At 49.2% G+C, this 17,696-nt stretch overlaps 2 protein-coding genes across 2 annotated transcripts; one reads left to right on the top strand and one right to left on the bottom strand.

The window, feature by feature from the left end:
• Window positions 1–61: 61 nt before the first annotated feature.
• Window positions 62–8,719, top strand: klhl18 (kelch-like family member 18). Its single transcript, XM_041054695.1, has 10 exons — window positions 62–1,496; window positions 2,383–2,513; window positions 2,590–2,730; window positions 4,059–4,257; window positions 4,716–4,876; window positions 5,258–5,394; window positions 5,507–5,729; window positions 5,837–5,941; window positions 6,460–6,571; window positions 7,060–8,719. The coding sequence occupies exons 1-10, from the start codon at window positions 1,221–1,223 to the stop codon at window positions 7,444–7,446; spliced, it is 1,872 nt and encodes a 623-aa protein (XP_040910629.1). The 5' UTR covers window positions 62–1,220; the 3' UTR covers window positions 7,447–8,719.
• Window positions 8,720–9,023: 304 nt separating this feature from the next.
• bfsp2 (beaded filament structural protein 2, phakinin) lies at window positions 9,024–15,497 on the bottom strand. The gene is made up of 7 exons (XM_041055487.1): window positions 15,057–15,497; window positions 13,484–13,566; window positions 12,548–12,704; window positions 11,731–11,895; window positions 11,514–11,642; window positions 11,193–11,434; window positions 9,024–9,881 (listed from the first exon to the last, which is right to left on the bottom strand). The coding sequence occupies exons 1-7, from the start codon at window positions 15,495–15,497 to the stop codon at window positions 9,779–9,781; spliced, it is 1,320 nt and encodes a 439-aa protein (XP_040911421.1). The 3' UTR covers window positions 9,024–9,778.
• Window positions 15,498–17,696: the final 2,199 nt, after the last annotated feature.

Below are 17,696 nucleotides of genomic sequence, written 5' to 3'. Positions count from 1 at the left end.
AATTCATTTCATAATAAAAGAAAATGTAGAAAAAGCTTCCGAACAGATCAGTTGCAGCTCTTCTCCTTCTCTCCCGTCGCTTCCGTTTGATCAGCTGAAGACGTTTCGTTTCCAAACTGACTTTATGTGAACAACTCGTTTGGCAGCGTTAAAGTTAAAACTGAGCTCGGTACAGCAGCTATCCGGAAACCATCCCAAACGTAGAACCGGGCGCTCTGCGATGACTTCATTCCAACCGTGTACTCTGATCACAGTGAGATGAAGAGAGGCCGCACGTTAAGCTCTTCCTGTTTGTTTGTTTGTTTTCTTTCTTTCTTTCTTTCTTTCTTTCTTTCTTTCTTTCTTTCTTTCCGTTTCAGCTATCGATGAGAATCTTTCCTCTGAAACTCAAACCGGTTTGACCTGTGGAAATACTGTAACTATTACATCAGCAAATCAGTCAATACATATCAATACAACTGAGAACGTGATGATGATGATGACATGAAGAAAATCAGACAGAGAGATAAAAGAACAGGAGCCAGGTAACAGATAAATGGATGTTTTGGTCAGGTATTATGTCTCAGGGATTTTAATGAGCAACAGGTTCATCATGAAGATCCCAAACACGTAAACAACAGCATCCAGTAACTCTCCATTTCCTCCGGTGCTGTTGGTATGTCTCTGCCAGCTGCAAGTTCCTCACATTCAGATTCTTCATTTAGAGCATATGAACAGTTGATAAATGAGGATCCTGTTAAAAATTAGACGACCCAGCAGTTGATTAATCAATTAGTTAATTGACAGACAGTTAATTGGCAGCTCCCATGGTAATGGGTTTGGATTCACCCAGACTGAAAAAAGCAGAGTGCCAACAAACTCCGCTTCCAGCAGCTGCAGCCATAAACATTTATGCGTGAGAGATAATAATCTAATACACAATACTCTACTGTAATACTGTATAAAAATAATATAATTCAGTACAGTTGTTACTGTAAGTTCATTTGTACTTAAGAATTTTCGTACTTCCTCTTCCCCTGCATGTTGCAATAAAAGCAAAATACGTTTTCAGAAACTTTAAACTTTTATTTTGATGGCCAAACACCAAAGCGGAAGTCATAATCATGTTTTTCATATTATTGTCGGCAGCAGATGCAGTAGATTTACGTGCTAACTCGATGCTCCCCTTTTAAACAAGGATTATTATTAATATTATTGTTGTTATTATTAATAATAAACAAATGTATTTACAGAGAAAAGGGCAGGGTCTTTTATTGTGGTGGCTGAGACCAGCCCTGTTTCCGTCGGTTGACTGGACGTCACGGCTCCTGGCTGCCTACGGTGGCTCGCAGGGGTCAGTTAGCGCCGCTCTGCCGCTCGTGCTGACGATGGGAGACGTTCTCTGCGAAGAGCTCGAGGATTTAGTTCATTTCTCAGTACACGACCTGCCGACACGAGGCTATGTCGTCATGGAGGAGATCCGACGTCAGGGCAAACTCTGTGACGTCACGCTCAAGGTAAGAACCGACGACGCCCGAGGCTGACGTTAGCCTGTCAGCTAACAGCTAGCAGCCCGTCAGGAGGAAGCTAGCTGCGGCTGAGCTAAGGCTGCTAACAACATGCTAACCGGGGGTTGTTGTTATGGTGACCTCTCAGTCCTGTTACACGGGCCGTTAGCGGCGATACGGGCCCAAACCAAACCTCTGACCTGCTGCCGAGGAGCCCAGAGGCCAGGCAGCGGGCAGCAGGGTCCGTCGTTCATCGGTGAGTTGACAGTTGCTGGAGCAGCAGAACAATGTTGGTCATTTAGAGTAGATTTAGTCTTAATCCGATCCTCAGAGGTCCATGGAGACAGCTGGTCCATAGGACTGGTCTACAGGTCTGGTCCACGGTCCTGGGCCTGCAGGTGAAGTTAATATGAAACGTCATCAGTGTGGGTCAGTAGCAGGGGCTCCATCCTCAGTGCAGAGACCTGTGGAGGTGGTTCAGGGTGGATCCTCCAGGCCTGCAGCACAGCACCGGGCTGGCAGTAAGAAGAGGAGCAGCATGAGAGTTAGTGGGATGTTTCACACAGAATGAACGAATGAATGATTGAATGAACAAATGTGCTGCTGATGTGACGAGTGTGGAGCTGCGTCCTTCATCAGTGACAGTGTTCAGCTCTGATCGAAGCAGCAAAGGATCAGATAAGATCAGGAACCAATAAAACGCAGCCTCAGAGCGTCCTGAACACACAGGTGCTGGATGCACCTGTTCACAGAGCTGCTTCAGGTTAATCCTCCTCATGTCTCAGGATTAAACCTGCTGAATCTGCAACTCATCAAATAAATCCTGCGCCGCCCTGAGCTCACAGCTCCGCCCAGGTCTGAGCGCGGCGTCTTAATGTTCTGTTGTTCTCTGCAGGTCGGGGACCATAAGTTCAGCGCTCACCGCATCGTTCTGGCGGCCTCCATCCCGTATTTTCACGCCATGTTCACCAACGACATGGTGGAGTGTAAGCAGGACGAGATCCTGATGCAGGGCATGGACCCCAGGTAACCAAAGACATGCCAGTCTGACACCAGTCTAACCGGACTGACACCAGTTTAACCAGTCCCTCTGTGCCCGCAGTGCTCTGGAGGCTCTGATAAACTTTGCGTACAGCGGCCATGTTGCGATCGACCAGCAGAACGTTCAGTCTCTTCTGATCGGTTCGAGTTTCCTGCAGCTGCAGAACGTTAAAGACGCCTGCTGCTCCTTCCTGCAGGAGAGGTGAGTCCCTTCAGCTTCCGGAGCTTTCAGTTGTATCACATGATCTTCGTCCTCTGTGGGATCGTCGATGGTTTAACTTCCTCTGAGGAGTTAAACACTTCTGTTTGAGCTTTACAGTTCAGGCAGAGCCAACATGGAGGTCCGATCAGAGGCGGCTCCAAACCACGGGATCACGTCACATGATCTTTGTTTCCAACGTCCAGAGTGAACTCTGAGGATTATTCATTCGTTCATTCATGGGATTTCATTCACTTCAGTTTTATTTAGTTTTATTTCTACAGCATCAAAAAAGAACAGAAGGTTCCTCAGGACAGGTTCAGACTCTCTATAAGAGACAGAGACAGGCAGAGAGAGACAGGCAGGGAGAGACAGAGACAGGCAGAGAGAGACAGAGAGACAGACAGAGAGAGACAGGCAGAGAGAGACAGAGACAGGCAGAGAGAGACAGAGACAGGCAGAGAGAGACAGGCAGAGAGAGACAGAGACAGGCAGAGAAAGACAGGCAGGCAGAGAGAGACAGGCAGGGAGAGACAGAGACAGGCAGAGAGAGACAGACAGGCAGAGACAGACAGGCAGAGAGAGACAGGCAGAGAGAGACAGGCAGGGAGAGACAGAGACAGGCAGAGAGAGACAGAGAGACAGACAGAGAGAGACAGGCAGAGAGAGACAGAGACAGGCAGAGAGAGACAGACAGAGAGAGACAGGCAGAGAGAGACAGAGACAGGCAGAGAGAGACAGGCAGAGAGAGACAGGCAGGGAGAGACAGAGACAGGCAGAGAGAGACAGACAGGCAGAGAGAGACAGGCAGAGAGAGACAGAGACAGGCAGAGAGAGACAGGCAGGGAGAGACAGAGACAGGCAGAGAGAGACAGGCAGGCAGAGAGAGACAGAGACAGAGAGACAGGCAGGGAGAGAGAGAGACAGGCAGGGAGAGACAGAGACAAGCAGAGAGAGACAGGCAGGCAGAGAGAGAGACAGGCAGAGAGAGACAGAGAGAGAGACAGGCAGAGAGAAACAGACAGAGAGACAGGCAGAGAGAGTCAGAGACAGGCAGAGAGACAGACACAGAGACAGAGAGACAGACAGAGAGACAGACAAAGAGAGAGAGACAGAGAGACAGGCAGACAGAGACAGGCAGAGAGAGACAGAGACACAGAGACAGGCAGAGAGACAGAGACAGGCAGACAGAGACATACAGAGAGAGACAGGAAACTGGTCGCAATGGATAAACAGTAATCTCCGTCTCCATGTGCTGATTCTGAATTCTACCTTTAACTCTCTGCGTGCAGTCCGTCCTGATCCCGTCTGTCTCCTGATCTCTGGTTCAGGTTACATCCGAAGAACTGTCTGGGCGTCCGTCAGTTTGCAGAGACCATGATGTGCACGACTCTGTACGACTCAGCCAACAGTTTCCTCCACCAGCACTTTGTGGAAGTGTCTCTGTCGGAGGAGTTCCTGGGTCTGAGGACGGAGGAGGTGCTGGAGCTGGTCGACTGCGACGAACTCAACATTAAAGCAGAGGAACAGGTGAGACGCCTCACCTGAAACCATCAGAGACAAACACACCAGTCAGGTCGTCATGTTTACACCATGTTAGCCGTGTTTACAGAGCAGGTCCTCAGACTCACGCACTGACCAAGGTCCAGACACGGACCAGGTCCAGGTCCAGGTCCGTGTCTGGACCTGGGCCTGGACCTGGTCTTTGTAGTTTATAGTTTTAGTTGTTATGGATGAAATGAACAGTTTGTTATCATCAGTTTGTCCACCAGGGGGCGCTGACGATCACAGATCACCCACTGTACTGAGACAAAGTTAGTGTTTGAGAACCAGAGGATGCTCTGAGTCAGCGGGGTTCATCCTCTGGGCATCATGAATGTCTGAACCATCACATTCCGTCCAGCGGCTGTTGACATGTGTCAGCCTGGACCGAGCAGCGGGACCGTCCTTACAGCCGCAGTGCTCAGTGGACTTTTGAACCTGTGCAGGTGTTTGAGGCGGTGCTGGCCTGGGTTCATCACGACAGAGAGCGGAGGGAGTCTCTGCTGCCGGAGCTGCTGTCAAAGATCAGACTTCCTCTGTGCCGACCTCAGTTCCTGTCAGACCGAGTCCAGCAGGACGAACTTGTACGCTGCTGCCATAAATGCAGGTGAGTCCCGCCCACCGTCAGCATGTGGACCTCTTCCCGGACCTGAGGTCCTCAGCTCAGTCTCAGTCCACCTTCATGTGAAACCTCGACAGTTAGAAACTCAGCTCAGTGGCTCACTGTGGGCCCTGCACACCTGCTCAGGTGTTCCCAGGTGCTCTGGCTACTCAGGTTAAGGGTGGGTGGAGCTGTGCTGCAGCCAGGTGAAGTCATCAGACTCCAGTCTTGTTGTGATTTCACAGCTAACAGCTGATTGGTTTATCTCTGTGATGTCATGTTTCTCTTCACCTCCTGGTTTATGGCTGAGGCTGATCAACCTGCATGCGTGTCCAGGTGAGCTCTGTGAGCGCCGCTCAGCTGTGACTCTGCCGTCTTTCCCCTCAGAGACCTGGTGGACGAAGCCAAAGATTTCCACCTGATGCCGGAGCGGCGTCCTCACATTCCCACCTTTAAAACGAGACAGAGGTGCTGCACGTCCATCACAGGACTCATCTATGCCGTGGGTGGACTCAACAGCTCAGGTACGCCCTCACCTGTCGGAGCGGTTACCTGAAGCAGTAAAAGTGATGGGTGGGATTGTGGGTGAGCGAGCGGCGGCCATCGCGGTGTGTGACGGTGTGTTCTCTCCTCCAGGTGACTCTTTAAACGTGGTCGAAGTGTTCGATCCAATCGGGAACTTCTGGGAGCGCTGTCAGCCAATGAGGACGGCCCGCAGCAGAGTGGGCGTAGCCGTCGTTAATGGGCTGCTGTACGCCATTGGTGGATATGACGGCCAATCACGACTGAGCACGGTGGAGGTGTACAACCCAGAGACGGACAGCTGGACGCGGGTGTCAAGCATGAACAGCCAGCGCAGGTCTGATCAGTGTTATCAGTTTTGATCTGTACTGATCAATACACTTACTGATCAGTATGCTGGTCCTGATGTCACAGAAGAGTAATAAAACGTGTTGTCGTCCACAGCGCCATGGGAACGGTCGTGATTGACGGACATATCTACGTCTGCGGCGGCTACGACGGAAAATCGTCTCTGAACTCGGTGGAGTGTTACTCTCCAGAGACGGACAGGTGATTAAACCAGAGGGGTCCGTGACGCGGTGCTGATCACAGCTGATCCACGGACCAGGTTTCTGTATGAAACTGTCATGAGTCATGTGACTTGCCTGAGTCAGAGACGTGGACAGAACAGAGAGGAAGGAAACACCTGCAGCGAGTTTCAGTCATTAACATACGCATGGTGTCGTTATGTAATTCTTCATTACGTGTCACATACATCATACATATGATCACAGAGCAGACTCAGAGTCCTGGTCACGTTATAACCCAGTCAGGGTTTCAGTGACACGGTCACATGACAACACTGATCGTCAGCTGACCTTCATCACGTTCACACACACACCACCAAACACGTGAAGGTCAGACATGAATGTTCACCATGAATGAGACGTTTGTCCTTATCTTGTTTTCTGAGGTCTGTACACGTCTGTACACGCGTACAGACGTGTGTTCAGGGTTGTTGTCTCTTTTCTTGTCTGTCCTCATTCTTATCACATGTTGATAACGTCCGTGTTGTAACTGTTGTTAAGGTGGACGGTGGTGACGGAGATGAGCGCGAGTCGCAGTGCTGCAGGTGTGACGGTGTTTGACGGACGCATCTTTGTCTCCGGCGGCCATGACGGGTTACAGATCTTCAACACGGTCAGTTTGATCATTGATCTCACCAGAAACGATCAGTTCATCAGAGTTCACACTCAGACCGATCGATACAGCAGATCCTGACCGCTGCTCGTTTCCTGCCCGGAAAATAACGTCCTGTCAAACCGGTGCAGCTTGTGATGGATGAACTCTGGTCAGCTGCTCCACCTGCTCCACCTGCTCCACCTGCTCCCAGAGCGCCGCTCCACCTCAGAACCTTTATTTACACCGAAAAAACACGGAGCACAGTCGTTTTGATTCCTTCACAAAACTTTTTGTCTGGATGAAAAAGTCTGAAAGAGAATTCAGAGGGTTATCGGTGCTGTTAGTAGCAGTTGTAGTTGTAGTTGTACTGTGACCCACAGGTGGAGTACATGGTCACACTTCATCTGTCAATCAAGCACCAACTGTAACAAACCATCACGTTTTTGTTGTTTTTATTTTAAACTGAAGTTTGTTTGTTTGTTTGTTGGTTTGCCCCACCCCCACAGGTGGAGTACTACAACCACCACACAAACCGATGGCACCCGGCGGCGGCCATGCTGAACAAGCGTTGTCGACACGGGGCAGCATCTCTGGGCAGTCACATGTATGTGGCGGGGGGGTACGACGGGTCGGGGTTCCTGAGCGGGGCCGAGGTGTTCAGCTCGGCCTCGGGGCAGTGGAGCCTCCTGGTGGCCATGAACACTCGGCGCAGCAGGGTGTCTCTGGTGTCCACGTCGGGCCGTCTGTACGCCGTGGGCGGATATGACGGACAGTCCAACCTCAGCTCCGTGGAGATGTACAACCCCGACACCAACCGCTGGACCTTCATGGCCCCCATGGTCTGCCACGAGGGGGGGGTCGGGGTCGGCTGCATCCCCCTGCAGCCGGCCTAAACCCACCAATCAGAGGCCGAGGATCGATGCATTACTGCCGGCTGCAGGCGGGGAGGCGGCGCCCTCCGGTGGCTTTCACTGAGCTTAATCGGTACGACAGCCGGGCTCACAGCCGCACACTGATGCCAGGCCTTTGGAATTATGGGTAAAAACTGTAGAGCTAGGCCACGCGGGCTTGCTGTGAGCATCGTGCTGTTAGCGTGCGCGCGTGGACCGATTAATGATTGATATTGATTTTATACTTGATTAAAACGACCAACAGGAAGTCACTTCCTCTCTAAACAAACAAAGCTGCTGACAAGAAACAGGATGACTGCTCTGATCCGTTTTCTGGGGCCACTGGACAGTTTTGTTGCTGTAATCAAGAACTGTGGCGAACAGACGGGCGGATGGATGGACGGACGGATGGACGGACAGACAGACAGACAGGAAGCAGAGCTGCAGGCACGTGAAGAAGACAAACTGAAAAATCTTCTGTCTTTACCAAAGTTTGACAACTGAAATAACATCGAGACTAAAAAGCCTGAGGTCAGTGTCCACAGAGGTAAGAGACGTGGACCTTCAGCAGGACAAAGACTGGAACTGGAGGGTGGGGGGGGGCAGAGATTCCACGTGAGGTGCTTTTAATTTCTGAACTGAGTCAAACCTTAGACACGTTATCGATGATATCATCAACTCTGAGAGCTGATCACAGCAGCTGATCAGCCCCCCCCAGTCTGAAGCTATGAGTCATCACAGACTGAGACTGAGCTGAGTCCAGCTCAGTCTCAGCACCTGAGTCCACCTGAGTCCAGCTCCATCATCAGTTTAAATGATCAGAGAAGTCGTGACCTGGAATCTGATTCATTCTAAATGTTTTACTTTGACAGATCAGGTCCACTTCCTGGAAACATTCAGCTGGATTTCATGGTCTTCATCAACACATAGATTTGTCAGTTGGAGGCGGTTCGGCTCCCTCTGCGGATGAAAACCATGAGGTGCAGCTGAAAGCTTTCCCTGCCAGTGGACCGGGTCACTGTTCAGTTCGAGGTTCACAGTAAATCAGAAACTCTGTCGTATACACAAGAATCTGATCAGTTCATAGTAAAATAAACATATTTAAGTTGATATATGATCATTTTAGTGAAGCACTGATCTTCAGCTGGTTCTCTCCAGGCTCCGTGCGTCTCTATTAATCTTTATTTTTATTTTTATTGATTAATTTATGATTTTTTAAAAGTCTGTTTTCCTTCCTGAGAAGTTTGTGGATCATTAAAGAAGGAATTTCCAGGTTGAAACGTCTGCTTCTGTTTCTGAGTCAGACGCGTCTGATGTTGAAGAATCGTAAAAATAACAGAGATTTTTAGGATCAGATGAAAATCTCACTGATTGATTTGAGATGAGGTTTTTGTAAAGACTCATTATGCTGAGTCACGTCTTTAAATGAGACACAGTGGACGTGATTTCAGTCGGGAGCGAGCAGCTCAGGTGGAAGGTCAGACGTTTGGAATTCACCAAACTCTGTGTAAAAAACGCAGGATTCTGTAGAAACGTTTCCATCAGGGATAAATGAAGAGTTCGACCTTCTGACATCACTTTAAAACTTTATTCAACCAGCAGCAGCTTAAACACATAAACATGATCAGCATGTTTTTATTTCAAAATATCAGAATAATCAGTTTATTGATCAGGAAATCCAAACACCTGCTGTGATGTCATCACTTCAGCATGAAACGGTACGCAGGTAGAACACTTGACTCTGGTCCTCGGTGTGTGTCATGTGACCATGCATCGTGCTGTCTGCTGTCTTTCGGCCTGGATCTTACCCTCAGAACTCCGTGGATCCGGACTTTGGGTGAGAACAACTAACTGCACTTTCCTGCTTCTCCTTCAGGAAACTGGACCAGCAAACACAAACCACACTGACAGAGATCACTGGTCCGAGTCCCAGACTCTGACGTCAAAGTCACACTTTGATTGATGTCTTTACCCAGGTTACAAAAGAATAATGGAATTTGTTGAGTCCAATCGGGCCGGGTGGCTCCAGAACCCCAGAACACCTTAGGGTCTGGATCTGAGGCCTATGTCAGGTGAGGTCCTCAGGGAACAGGTTTACCTGAGGACCTCTGTGATGTCCACCACATTACAGTCACATTCAGCTGCTTCATCAGCGGAAAAACATAACACTGCCTCACACTCTGGACTTCCTGTCGCCGGCTCTCTGCGCCGCTCAAACCTGCACACGTCACCAGGTGGAAAATCCTCCAGCAGAGTCCACGTTAGTCTGAATAGACACAAAGATCCAGAGACTCTCTGCTGGGCTTTGATCTGCTCCTCAGGTTCTCCACAGGGATCACGGTCCTTGAGCTCCTGGAGGTCCTGGAGGCTCAGTCCTGGAGTCTGGAGCAGCAGGGGCATTGGCAGCTGTCTCGGGCTCTGAGCGCAGACCTGAACACCTGAGCAGGTAATCAGAATGATTTTAATGAGGTTGTGATGTTTACAGTTAGTGTGGTGTTTGTGATTTACAAGGATCTGGATTTAGTGTCAGCAGATCGTCCTATAGCTTCTCTAAGGCTTCGTTCACTGTTTGATACTTTAGCTCTGTTGTGTAATCTGGATGTAGCGTCTCATGACACAGGTCTGCTGTTGTGTTGTCGTCGTGTTGTTGTTATTGTCGTCATGTTGTCGGTGTTGTTGTTGTCATGTTGTGTTGTCGTTGTGTTGTCGTTGTGTTGTTGTTATTGTCGTCATGTTGTCGGTGTTGTCATGTTGTTGTCATGTTTTTATTGTCATGTCGTGCTGTTGTCGTCGTGTTGTTGTTATTGTCGTCATGTTGTCGGTGTTGTTGTCATGTTGTGTTGTCGTCGTGTTGTCGTCGCGTTGTTGTTATTGTCGTCATGTTGTCGGTGTTGTTGTTGTCATGTTTTTATTGTCATGTCGTGCTGTTGTTCTCATGCTGTTGTCGTCGTGTTGTTGTTATTGTCGTCATGTTGTCGGTGTTGTTGTCATGTTTTTATTGTCATGTCGTGCTGTTGTCGTCGTGTTGTTATTGTCATCATGTTGTCGGTGTTGTTTTCATGTTGTGTTGTCGTGTTCTCGTGCTGTTGTCGTCGCGTTGTTGTTATTGTCATCATGTTGTCGGTGTTGTTGTCATGTTGTGTTGTCGTGTTCTCGTGCTGTTGTCGTCGCGTTGTTGTTATTGTTGTCATGTTGTCGGTGTTGTTGTTGTCATGTTTTTATTGTCATGTCGTGCTGTTGTTCTCGTGCCGTTGTCGTCGTGTTGTTGTTATTGTCGTCATGTTGTCGGTGTTGTTGTCATGTTTTTATTGTCATGTCGTGCTGTTGTTCTCGTGCTGTTGTCGTCGTGTTGTTATTGTCGTCATGTTGTCGGTGTTGTTGTCATGTTGTTGTTGTCATGTTTTTATTGTCATGTCGTGCTGTTGTCGTCGTGTTGTTGTTATTGTCGTCATGTTGTCGGTGTTGTTGTCATGTTGTGTTGTCGTGTTGTCGTCGCGTTGTTGTTATTGTCGTCATGTTGTCGGTGTTGTTGTCATGTTGTGTTGTCGTGTTGTCGTCGCGTTGTTGTTATTGTCGTCATGTCGGTGTTGTTGTCATGTTGTGTTGTCGTGTTGTCGTCGCGTTGTTGTTATTGTCGTCATGTTGTCGGTGTTGTTGTTGTCATGTTTTTATTGTCATATTGTCGTGTTGTCGTCGTCGCGTTGTCCTCATGTTGCTGCTGCTGACAGAGTTGCTCTGCGCTGACTCACGGTGCGTCCCCGGGCTGGAAGCGGCTCTCCTCCCCGTCCAGGATGCCGTGGTACAGGCCGATCTCCTGCTCCAGCCGCTGCTTGTTGCACAGCAGCGTGTCGTAGTCGCGGCGCTGCTGCTCGATCTCTCCGCGCACGTCGGCCAGCTCCGCCTCCAGCTTGGACACCACGGAGCCCAGGTTCTGCAGCTCCATGTCGTGCCAGTGGCGGGCGTCGCTCAGGGAGTTCTCCAGACCTCGTTTCTGCGGGAGGACGGAGGTGAGACCGTGACATTTACTGACGGTGAGAATCGATCAGGGCGGAGACGGGCGTGAGTCTTACCAGCGCTCTGATGGACTCGGTCTCGGCCTGCAGACTCTGGATCTTACAGCCGGTGTCGTTACACTCGGCCTTCAGCGCCTCCACCTGCTCCTCCTCAGGACTCAGCCTGCTGCTCATACATTGCGCCTCCTGCGGGACACGTGCACCAACACGTCAAACACACCTTAAAGAAACAGCCCGGCCTGTGAGGACACCTGTGCAGGTGAGACGTCCTCACCTTACACTCCAGCTGGTAGCTGTCGGTCTCTGCTCGGTTCCTCTCCGTCACCTTCTCCCAGTGGCCCCTGATGTAGGCCAGGATCTGGTCCAGACTGGTTTCTATGGGAGCATCGGGTTCGTCCACCTCGCGTCCCGCCATCTGACTGTAGAGGACTCGGACGTCCTGGAGAGACAGATGGGAAGAGACAGAGTTCACTTTCATCTCCACGAGACAAAATTAAAACAAAAGTCACAAATTGACAAGTTTTAAAATCAGATTCTGCTGATAAACAATTTAAAAAACCCGTCAAAGCAAATCTTTGTTATAAAGTAAAAGCTTTTTCAAAATCCAGTTTTCAGTTCCATACTCAGTTCATTATATCAGCAATTAAAGACTATAAGGAAATAATGTAATGAGATGATAAATATAATGATAATTTCCTTTTTGTTATTATTTAAATTCCTTTTTAAAAATCATTTTAAAATTTAATTATGAATAAAAAAACCTAATTTAATGATCTTTTATTTTCTCTTTACTAAAACATTTTAACTGAGTGGAACTATTATTTATTACATATTGTTGCTGTAAAGTCCTAAAGACGGAAACACAGAAAGCAAATTTAATAATAATATAGTTTTTCAGTTAATAATCAAACAGCTGAAAGTCGATCAGTGCTCCACAGAGCAGCTTCACACTCAAACGCTGAACTTATTAAACGTGCTGAGTCTTTTATCTTTGTTAAAATACTGAGGTGTTTTCATTTTTCTGCCGGGCAGATATGTGTCTTGTGATTTGGGGTTAAATTGTGGGTTTTTTGAACAGAGTTTGGTGGGACCTGCTCGTGGTTGTGCTCCAGGTTGCGTAGCTCAGCTCTCATGTTCTCCATCTGATCCTCGAGCTCGGCCTTTGTCAGGTTGGCATCGTCGATGACTTTGTACAGAGAGCTGATCTCCTCCTCCACCGCCTTCCTGAACGGCTGCTCATTCTCGTACCTGCCGGAGGAAGGTAGACGTTACTGCGCCTCCCGCCTGCCGCCGCCTCCTTTCAGCTCCACAGTGTCCACACTTCATCATCTTTCAGGTTTGTGTTGCCATCTCTACACCTCTGACTGTCTGCAGGTAAGCTTTCTTGCTCTGACACCTGAGATCATGCATGTGTTGCTCAGACTTAAACCTGAAACCCCTCTGTGGTTTGTGGATCTGAGGATTCACTGCTGTTCACATGTCAGAGCAGGAAAAGCCCCGCTGAGTGCAAACCACAGAGCGTTAGCACAGCGACGCCTCAGTCCTCCTCCTCCTCCTGCTAATGCTGGAAGCTTCAGCAGTAACTCTCAGTCCTGCTCGGAGGAGGACTGGGTCCAGTCCTAGTTTAACTTTCAGCTCAGTTTCTAGAGGCGACTCTGAAACACTCCTGTGTCTGAGACGCTGGAGGGAAACAGCTCAGCTGCTCTGAGACCAGCTGTGTCTCCAGGAACCGAAGCAAGAGCAGCAACAGGCTCACTGTGTGTGTGTCTGTGACCTCTGACCTGTGTGTGTGTGTGTGTCTGTGACCTCTGACCTGTGTGTGTGTCTGTGACCTCTGACCTGTGTGTGTGTCTGTGACCTCTGACCTGTGTGTGTGTGTGTGTCTGTGACCTCTGACCTGTGTGTGTGTCTGTGACCTCTGACCTGTGTGTGTGTGTGTCTGTGACCTCTGACCTGTGTGTGTGTGTGTGTGTGTGTGTGTGACCTCTGACCTGTGTGTGTGTGTGTGTGTGTCTGTGACCTCTGACCTGTCCTTGAAGTCCTCGGCGTTGGCCTGAACGTTCTCTGTCTGCAGCATCAGACGAGCGTTATCCAGGATGGCTTCACTGACCTTCAGGATACACAGGAAAACAGAGAACTGAGAGCAGCAGGGGGCAGCACACACACACACACACACATTTACATTTACAGTACAAACACACACTCAGGTAAAGCTGAGCCAGGCTGCTGAGGCAACGTCACCCAGAGACTGGAACATTTAACTGAGCCGCACTCAGCTGGTTCAGGTCTGACCAATCAGATCGATTTTAGTCTGGACACGTTAACAACGCGTCCTCCATGAACAGAGACGTTAGACAAGAAGTTCCACAAGGTTCAGAGCTTGGACCAGTTCAGTTCACCTAATGTTTCCTTCCCTGAGGAAACTTTACCAGGAAACACTCCATAAACTTCCACTGTCACACAGACGATACACACCTGTACCTGTCAGTGAAGCCACAGGGAACCAATCAGTTAGCTCATCTTAAGACATGACTTCAGGACATAAAGACATGTCTCTACGGACTCTCCAGCTGATTCAAAATTCTGTATTATGAGTTCTGACAGAAACTAGAGTCTCAGTCCCCCTCAGTCCCCTTCAGACCCCCTCAGTCTTCCTCAGTCCCCCTCAGTCCCCCTCAGTCTTCCTCAGTCCCCCTCAGTCCCCCTCAGTCTTCCTCAGTCCCCCTCAGTCCCCCCTCTCAGTCAGTTCTGGTTCAGGATTTCCTTGAACCATCCTGTAGTTAAGCTGCTATAGGCTCAGACTGCTGGGGGACTTCCCATGATGCACCTCTCTCCTCTCCCTCTTTCTGTTCTCATTCACATCCCATTAACACCTGTTGCTGACTCAGCTTCCTCTCCACCCACTGCCCCACGATTACTCTCATTAATTATTATAATTAGTCCTGTTATTAGTCTCATTATCATTAGTTCTTCTGTTGTTATTTATTGTTTGTTTTGTCATTTGTCCTGTTACTGATCTGGAACAGAGTTCGGTCTGGACCTGGTCTGAGTGGGACGTGACCTGAGGTAACCTGTGACAGCAGGTGTCAGAGCGTGACGTGAAATCAGCGGCTCAGAAAGTCTGCCGTTAGATGACGATGTTTGGTAACCGTGGTAACATGAGTGTGCCTCACCACAGGAGTTTGGGGATTCCCCTGAGAGTGAAGCGCTTCAGTGGATTCATCACTTCCTCATCAAAAAGTGAGAGATTAACCGTCCTGACATTTCACAGCACGTGGTCGTCACCTGAACACGATCAGACATCAGACTCTGACCTGAGCTGAGACTGGACAGCTGTGGGATCAGCCCCTCATTCACTCATTCACTTGTTCACTCATTCACTCAGTAACAGAGACTGTGATTTCAGACAGAACGGTCTGAGCTGGAGGAGGAGACCCAGGACAGATAATTCAAACTGAGAGGACAAAGCATCGTCCTATTCAAACAGTTTACCTGTAACCTGAAGCTCTGGTCCTGACGGTCAGAGCAGGTTCAGGGTTTTAGTCTCTGTTCACTCAGTGTACACACCTGACTGCTCACAGTCCCTCCACCAGTCCTCACCTGTCTGTAGACGTCCTCCCACTCCCTCCTGAGCGGTCCCCAGGCTCCGGCACTGGACGCCTTGCGGTCCAGACAGAGCCGTATTTGTTCTTCCAGCTGCTGGTTCAGTTGTTCCAGCGCTCTCACTTTGTCTCTGTACTCCATCAGGCAGCTGTTCAGTCCGGCTGCCGGCCCGTGACCCGCTGTCCGGTCCCCGGCCCGGGGCACCACTGGGGCCGTGCTGCTCCTCATCCCATGCAGGAACACGCTGCTAATGCCCAGAGCCCGCCGGGAAACCCGCGTGCCCAGGCTGGATGCCCCGCCCACCGGAGGAGCGGAGCCCACAAAGACGCCACGGGGGGCAGCGGCGCCGACCGAGCCGCTCCTCCCGCAGGAGGCGGCGGCCGGGCGCTCGGATGACGGCTGTCCCAAGAAGGATGAGCGGCGCCGGTGCAGAGGCATGACGCTCAGCAGCTCGCAGTGTCAAACCGCTCAGAGCCGCTCGCTGCTGAGATTTATGGGAGGACGGAGTTCTGGAAACATGGACACCTTTGTTCAGGACGTGTTTGTGTTGCTGCAGAGGGGACGGCTTTGTTCTCATGGAAACACAGAGTCTGATTTCAGCTGCATCAGCAGGGTGAGAGAAGGGAGGGAGGGGAGTCAGGAAGGGTCCTGAAACACACAGAGAGGTCACCCACTGCAGAGACACAAACACACTATACACACAATACACACAACAACAACACAGAGGTCACAGGATACTGACCTACACACCCATGTTTGTCTTTCTACACTTCTGAGGACTCTACTTGAATCTCTGCACTAACGGGTCTAATCTAATCAGGACTGTGTTGCAGCAGCTCTTCACAAATTTTCAGCAACTACGAACTAGTTTCCAAACATTGATTTAGTGAATCAGGCTGCACAATTAGAACTTCAGTGTCAGAGATGGTACAGACTTTAGGAACGAGTAAATCACAGGATTCAAGCCCTGAGCTGCTGCACAGAAATGTCCTCACAATGCACATACACACATTTCAAACAAAAGCTGGTCCTCACAAAGGTAGATATACAAGTACAGCCACACACACACACACACACACACACTGACTCAGCTGTTGTTTATCGTCAGTTTCCAGTGAAGTTAAAGTTTTATTTGACTGAATGAAACCAGAACAAAATCAGTCAGCCAGCTTCGTGACGTCACCATGACAACAGTGTGTTTGCATGTTTCTGTGTGATTGAACAGTGTTTCATGGAAATACCTCAGCTCTCCGTCTCTGGGCTTTTCAGGTGAACTCCTCGTCCTCACATTCGCTTTCACAAACGTTGAGATTTGTTCTGTCAATCTCAGCAGGAAGTGGCTAACGTCTGAGCAGGTGAAACTTTCCCAGCAGCTCTATCAGAGTTCTGTCTGATCTGAACAGGGAGGAGAACCGTTCCTGTAAAACTCCGTGTGAAGTCCCTCAGAAATCTGTTTAAAGAACAAAAAGACTGAGCTGGTTTCATTTGTGGACAGTGACTTTATTGTTCTTCAGTTTGAGGTTCCACAGACTCTGCTGCTGTTTGTGTGCAAATGTTTATGTCAACTGAAAAATCTTTTCTTTGACCTTATAAAAACACAACCTGAGCACTGAAAACTGTGCATGAAGTTTGGTCACAGATCCAGAACAGACGGATTCGACCCGATGTTACAGTGTGTGGCTGACGTTTCTTCACAGCGAGTGTCAGGACGCTTCGCTGCAGACGTACATCGCGTGTCGTTAGTGTACATAACGTGAAATCTGACTGGGAGGAGTCTGTGGAGCAGCTGAAGCTTTCTCTTGTTCATAAAAGGCCGACAGTTCAGCTGCCATACGTCCTGCTGCTCGAGCCGCCTGCTCCCACAGACCGCCGCTCCAAACCCAGAGGAACCTTCAGCTGCAGTGATTCATTATTACAAATGATAAATATAATGATAAATGATAAACAGTAGAAAAGAGAAAACGAGGCTCAGCGTTTCCCTGAAGACGAAGGTGCTGACGCTGACAGCAGTGACAGAGCTGAGGGCTTCACTTCTGCTGCCAAATCAAAATGTTTTCGTTTTTAAAGTAATAATTTTATGAGATAAGGAACAAAATAATGTCCCACGTGATGTTTGTCAGATCAGTCAAATCCAAAGTGTTTCACACTGAGATTTTTATCTTTGTAATGATGAAGATCAGATGAAAACACGTTGACAGTTGGTTTCAGTAGCTGAGAGTGAGCAGAAGCAGGGAGAGACCAAAGGACAGTGGAGCAGGATGACAACAGTGTGAATGTAGTGGGACAGACGTCCTACCAATGGTAGGCCTCCTGGACTCTACTCTGAGCTGTCCCATGTCTCCCGGTTGTCCTCCAAAGCCCTCCTGTCCTTAGGCTGTTCACTTCCCTGCCTTTGTCCACCTCTCTGGACTTGTTTCCCTCTTTGGACTGCCTGTCCATCTCTGTACGGTTCGACTTTGGCTCTGTTTCAGTAGCTTCAGTTTCAGAGAGCCTGGCTCCTCTGTAACCGAACATCTGGACTCTAACACCTGGATTAACTCTGAAGTGTCTGTCTCTCTGTGTGTGTCTGTTGTTGTGGTATCATGTTGTCACCGAGTTTCACTTCACTTTTTGCCACATTTTGTTTTTCAGTGCCCA

Source organism: Toxotes jaculatrix, chromosome 14 (assembly GCF_017976425.1).
Source record: "Toxotes jaculatrix isolate fToxJac2 chromosome 14, fToxJac2.pri, whole genome shotgun sequence".
In the NCBI taxonomy this organism is placed as follows: Eukaryota; Metazoa; Chordata; class Actinopteri; family Toxotidae; genus Toxotes; species Toxotes jaculatrix.
This window is presented reverse-complemented; position numbering and strand designations above follow the sequence as displayed.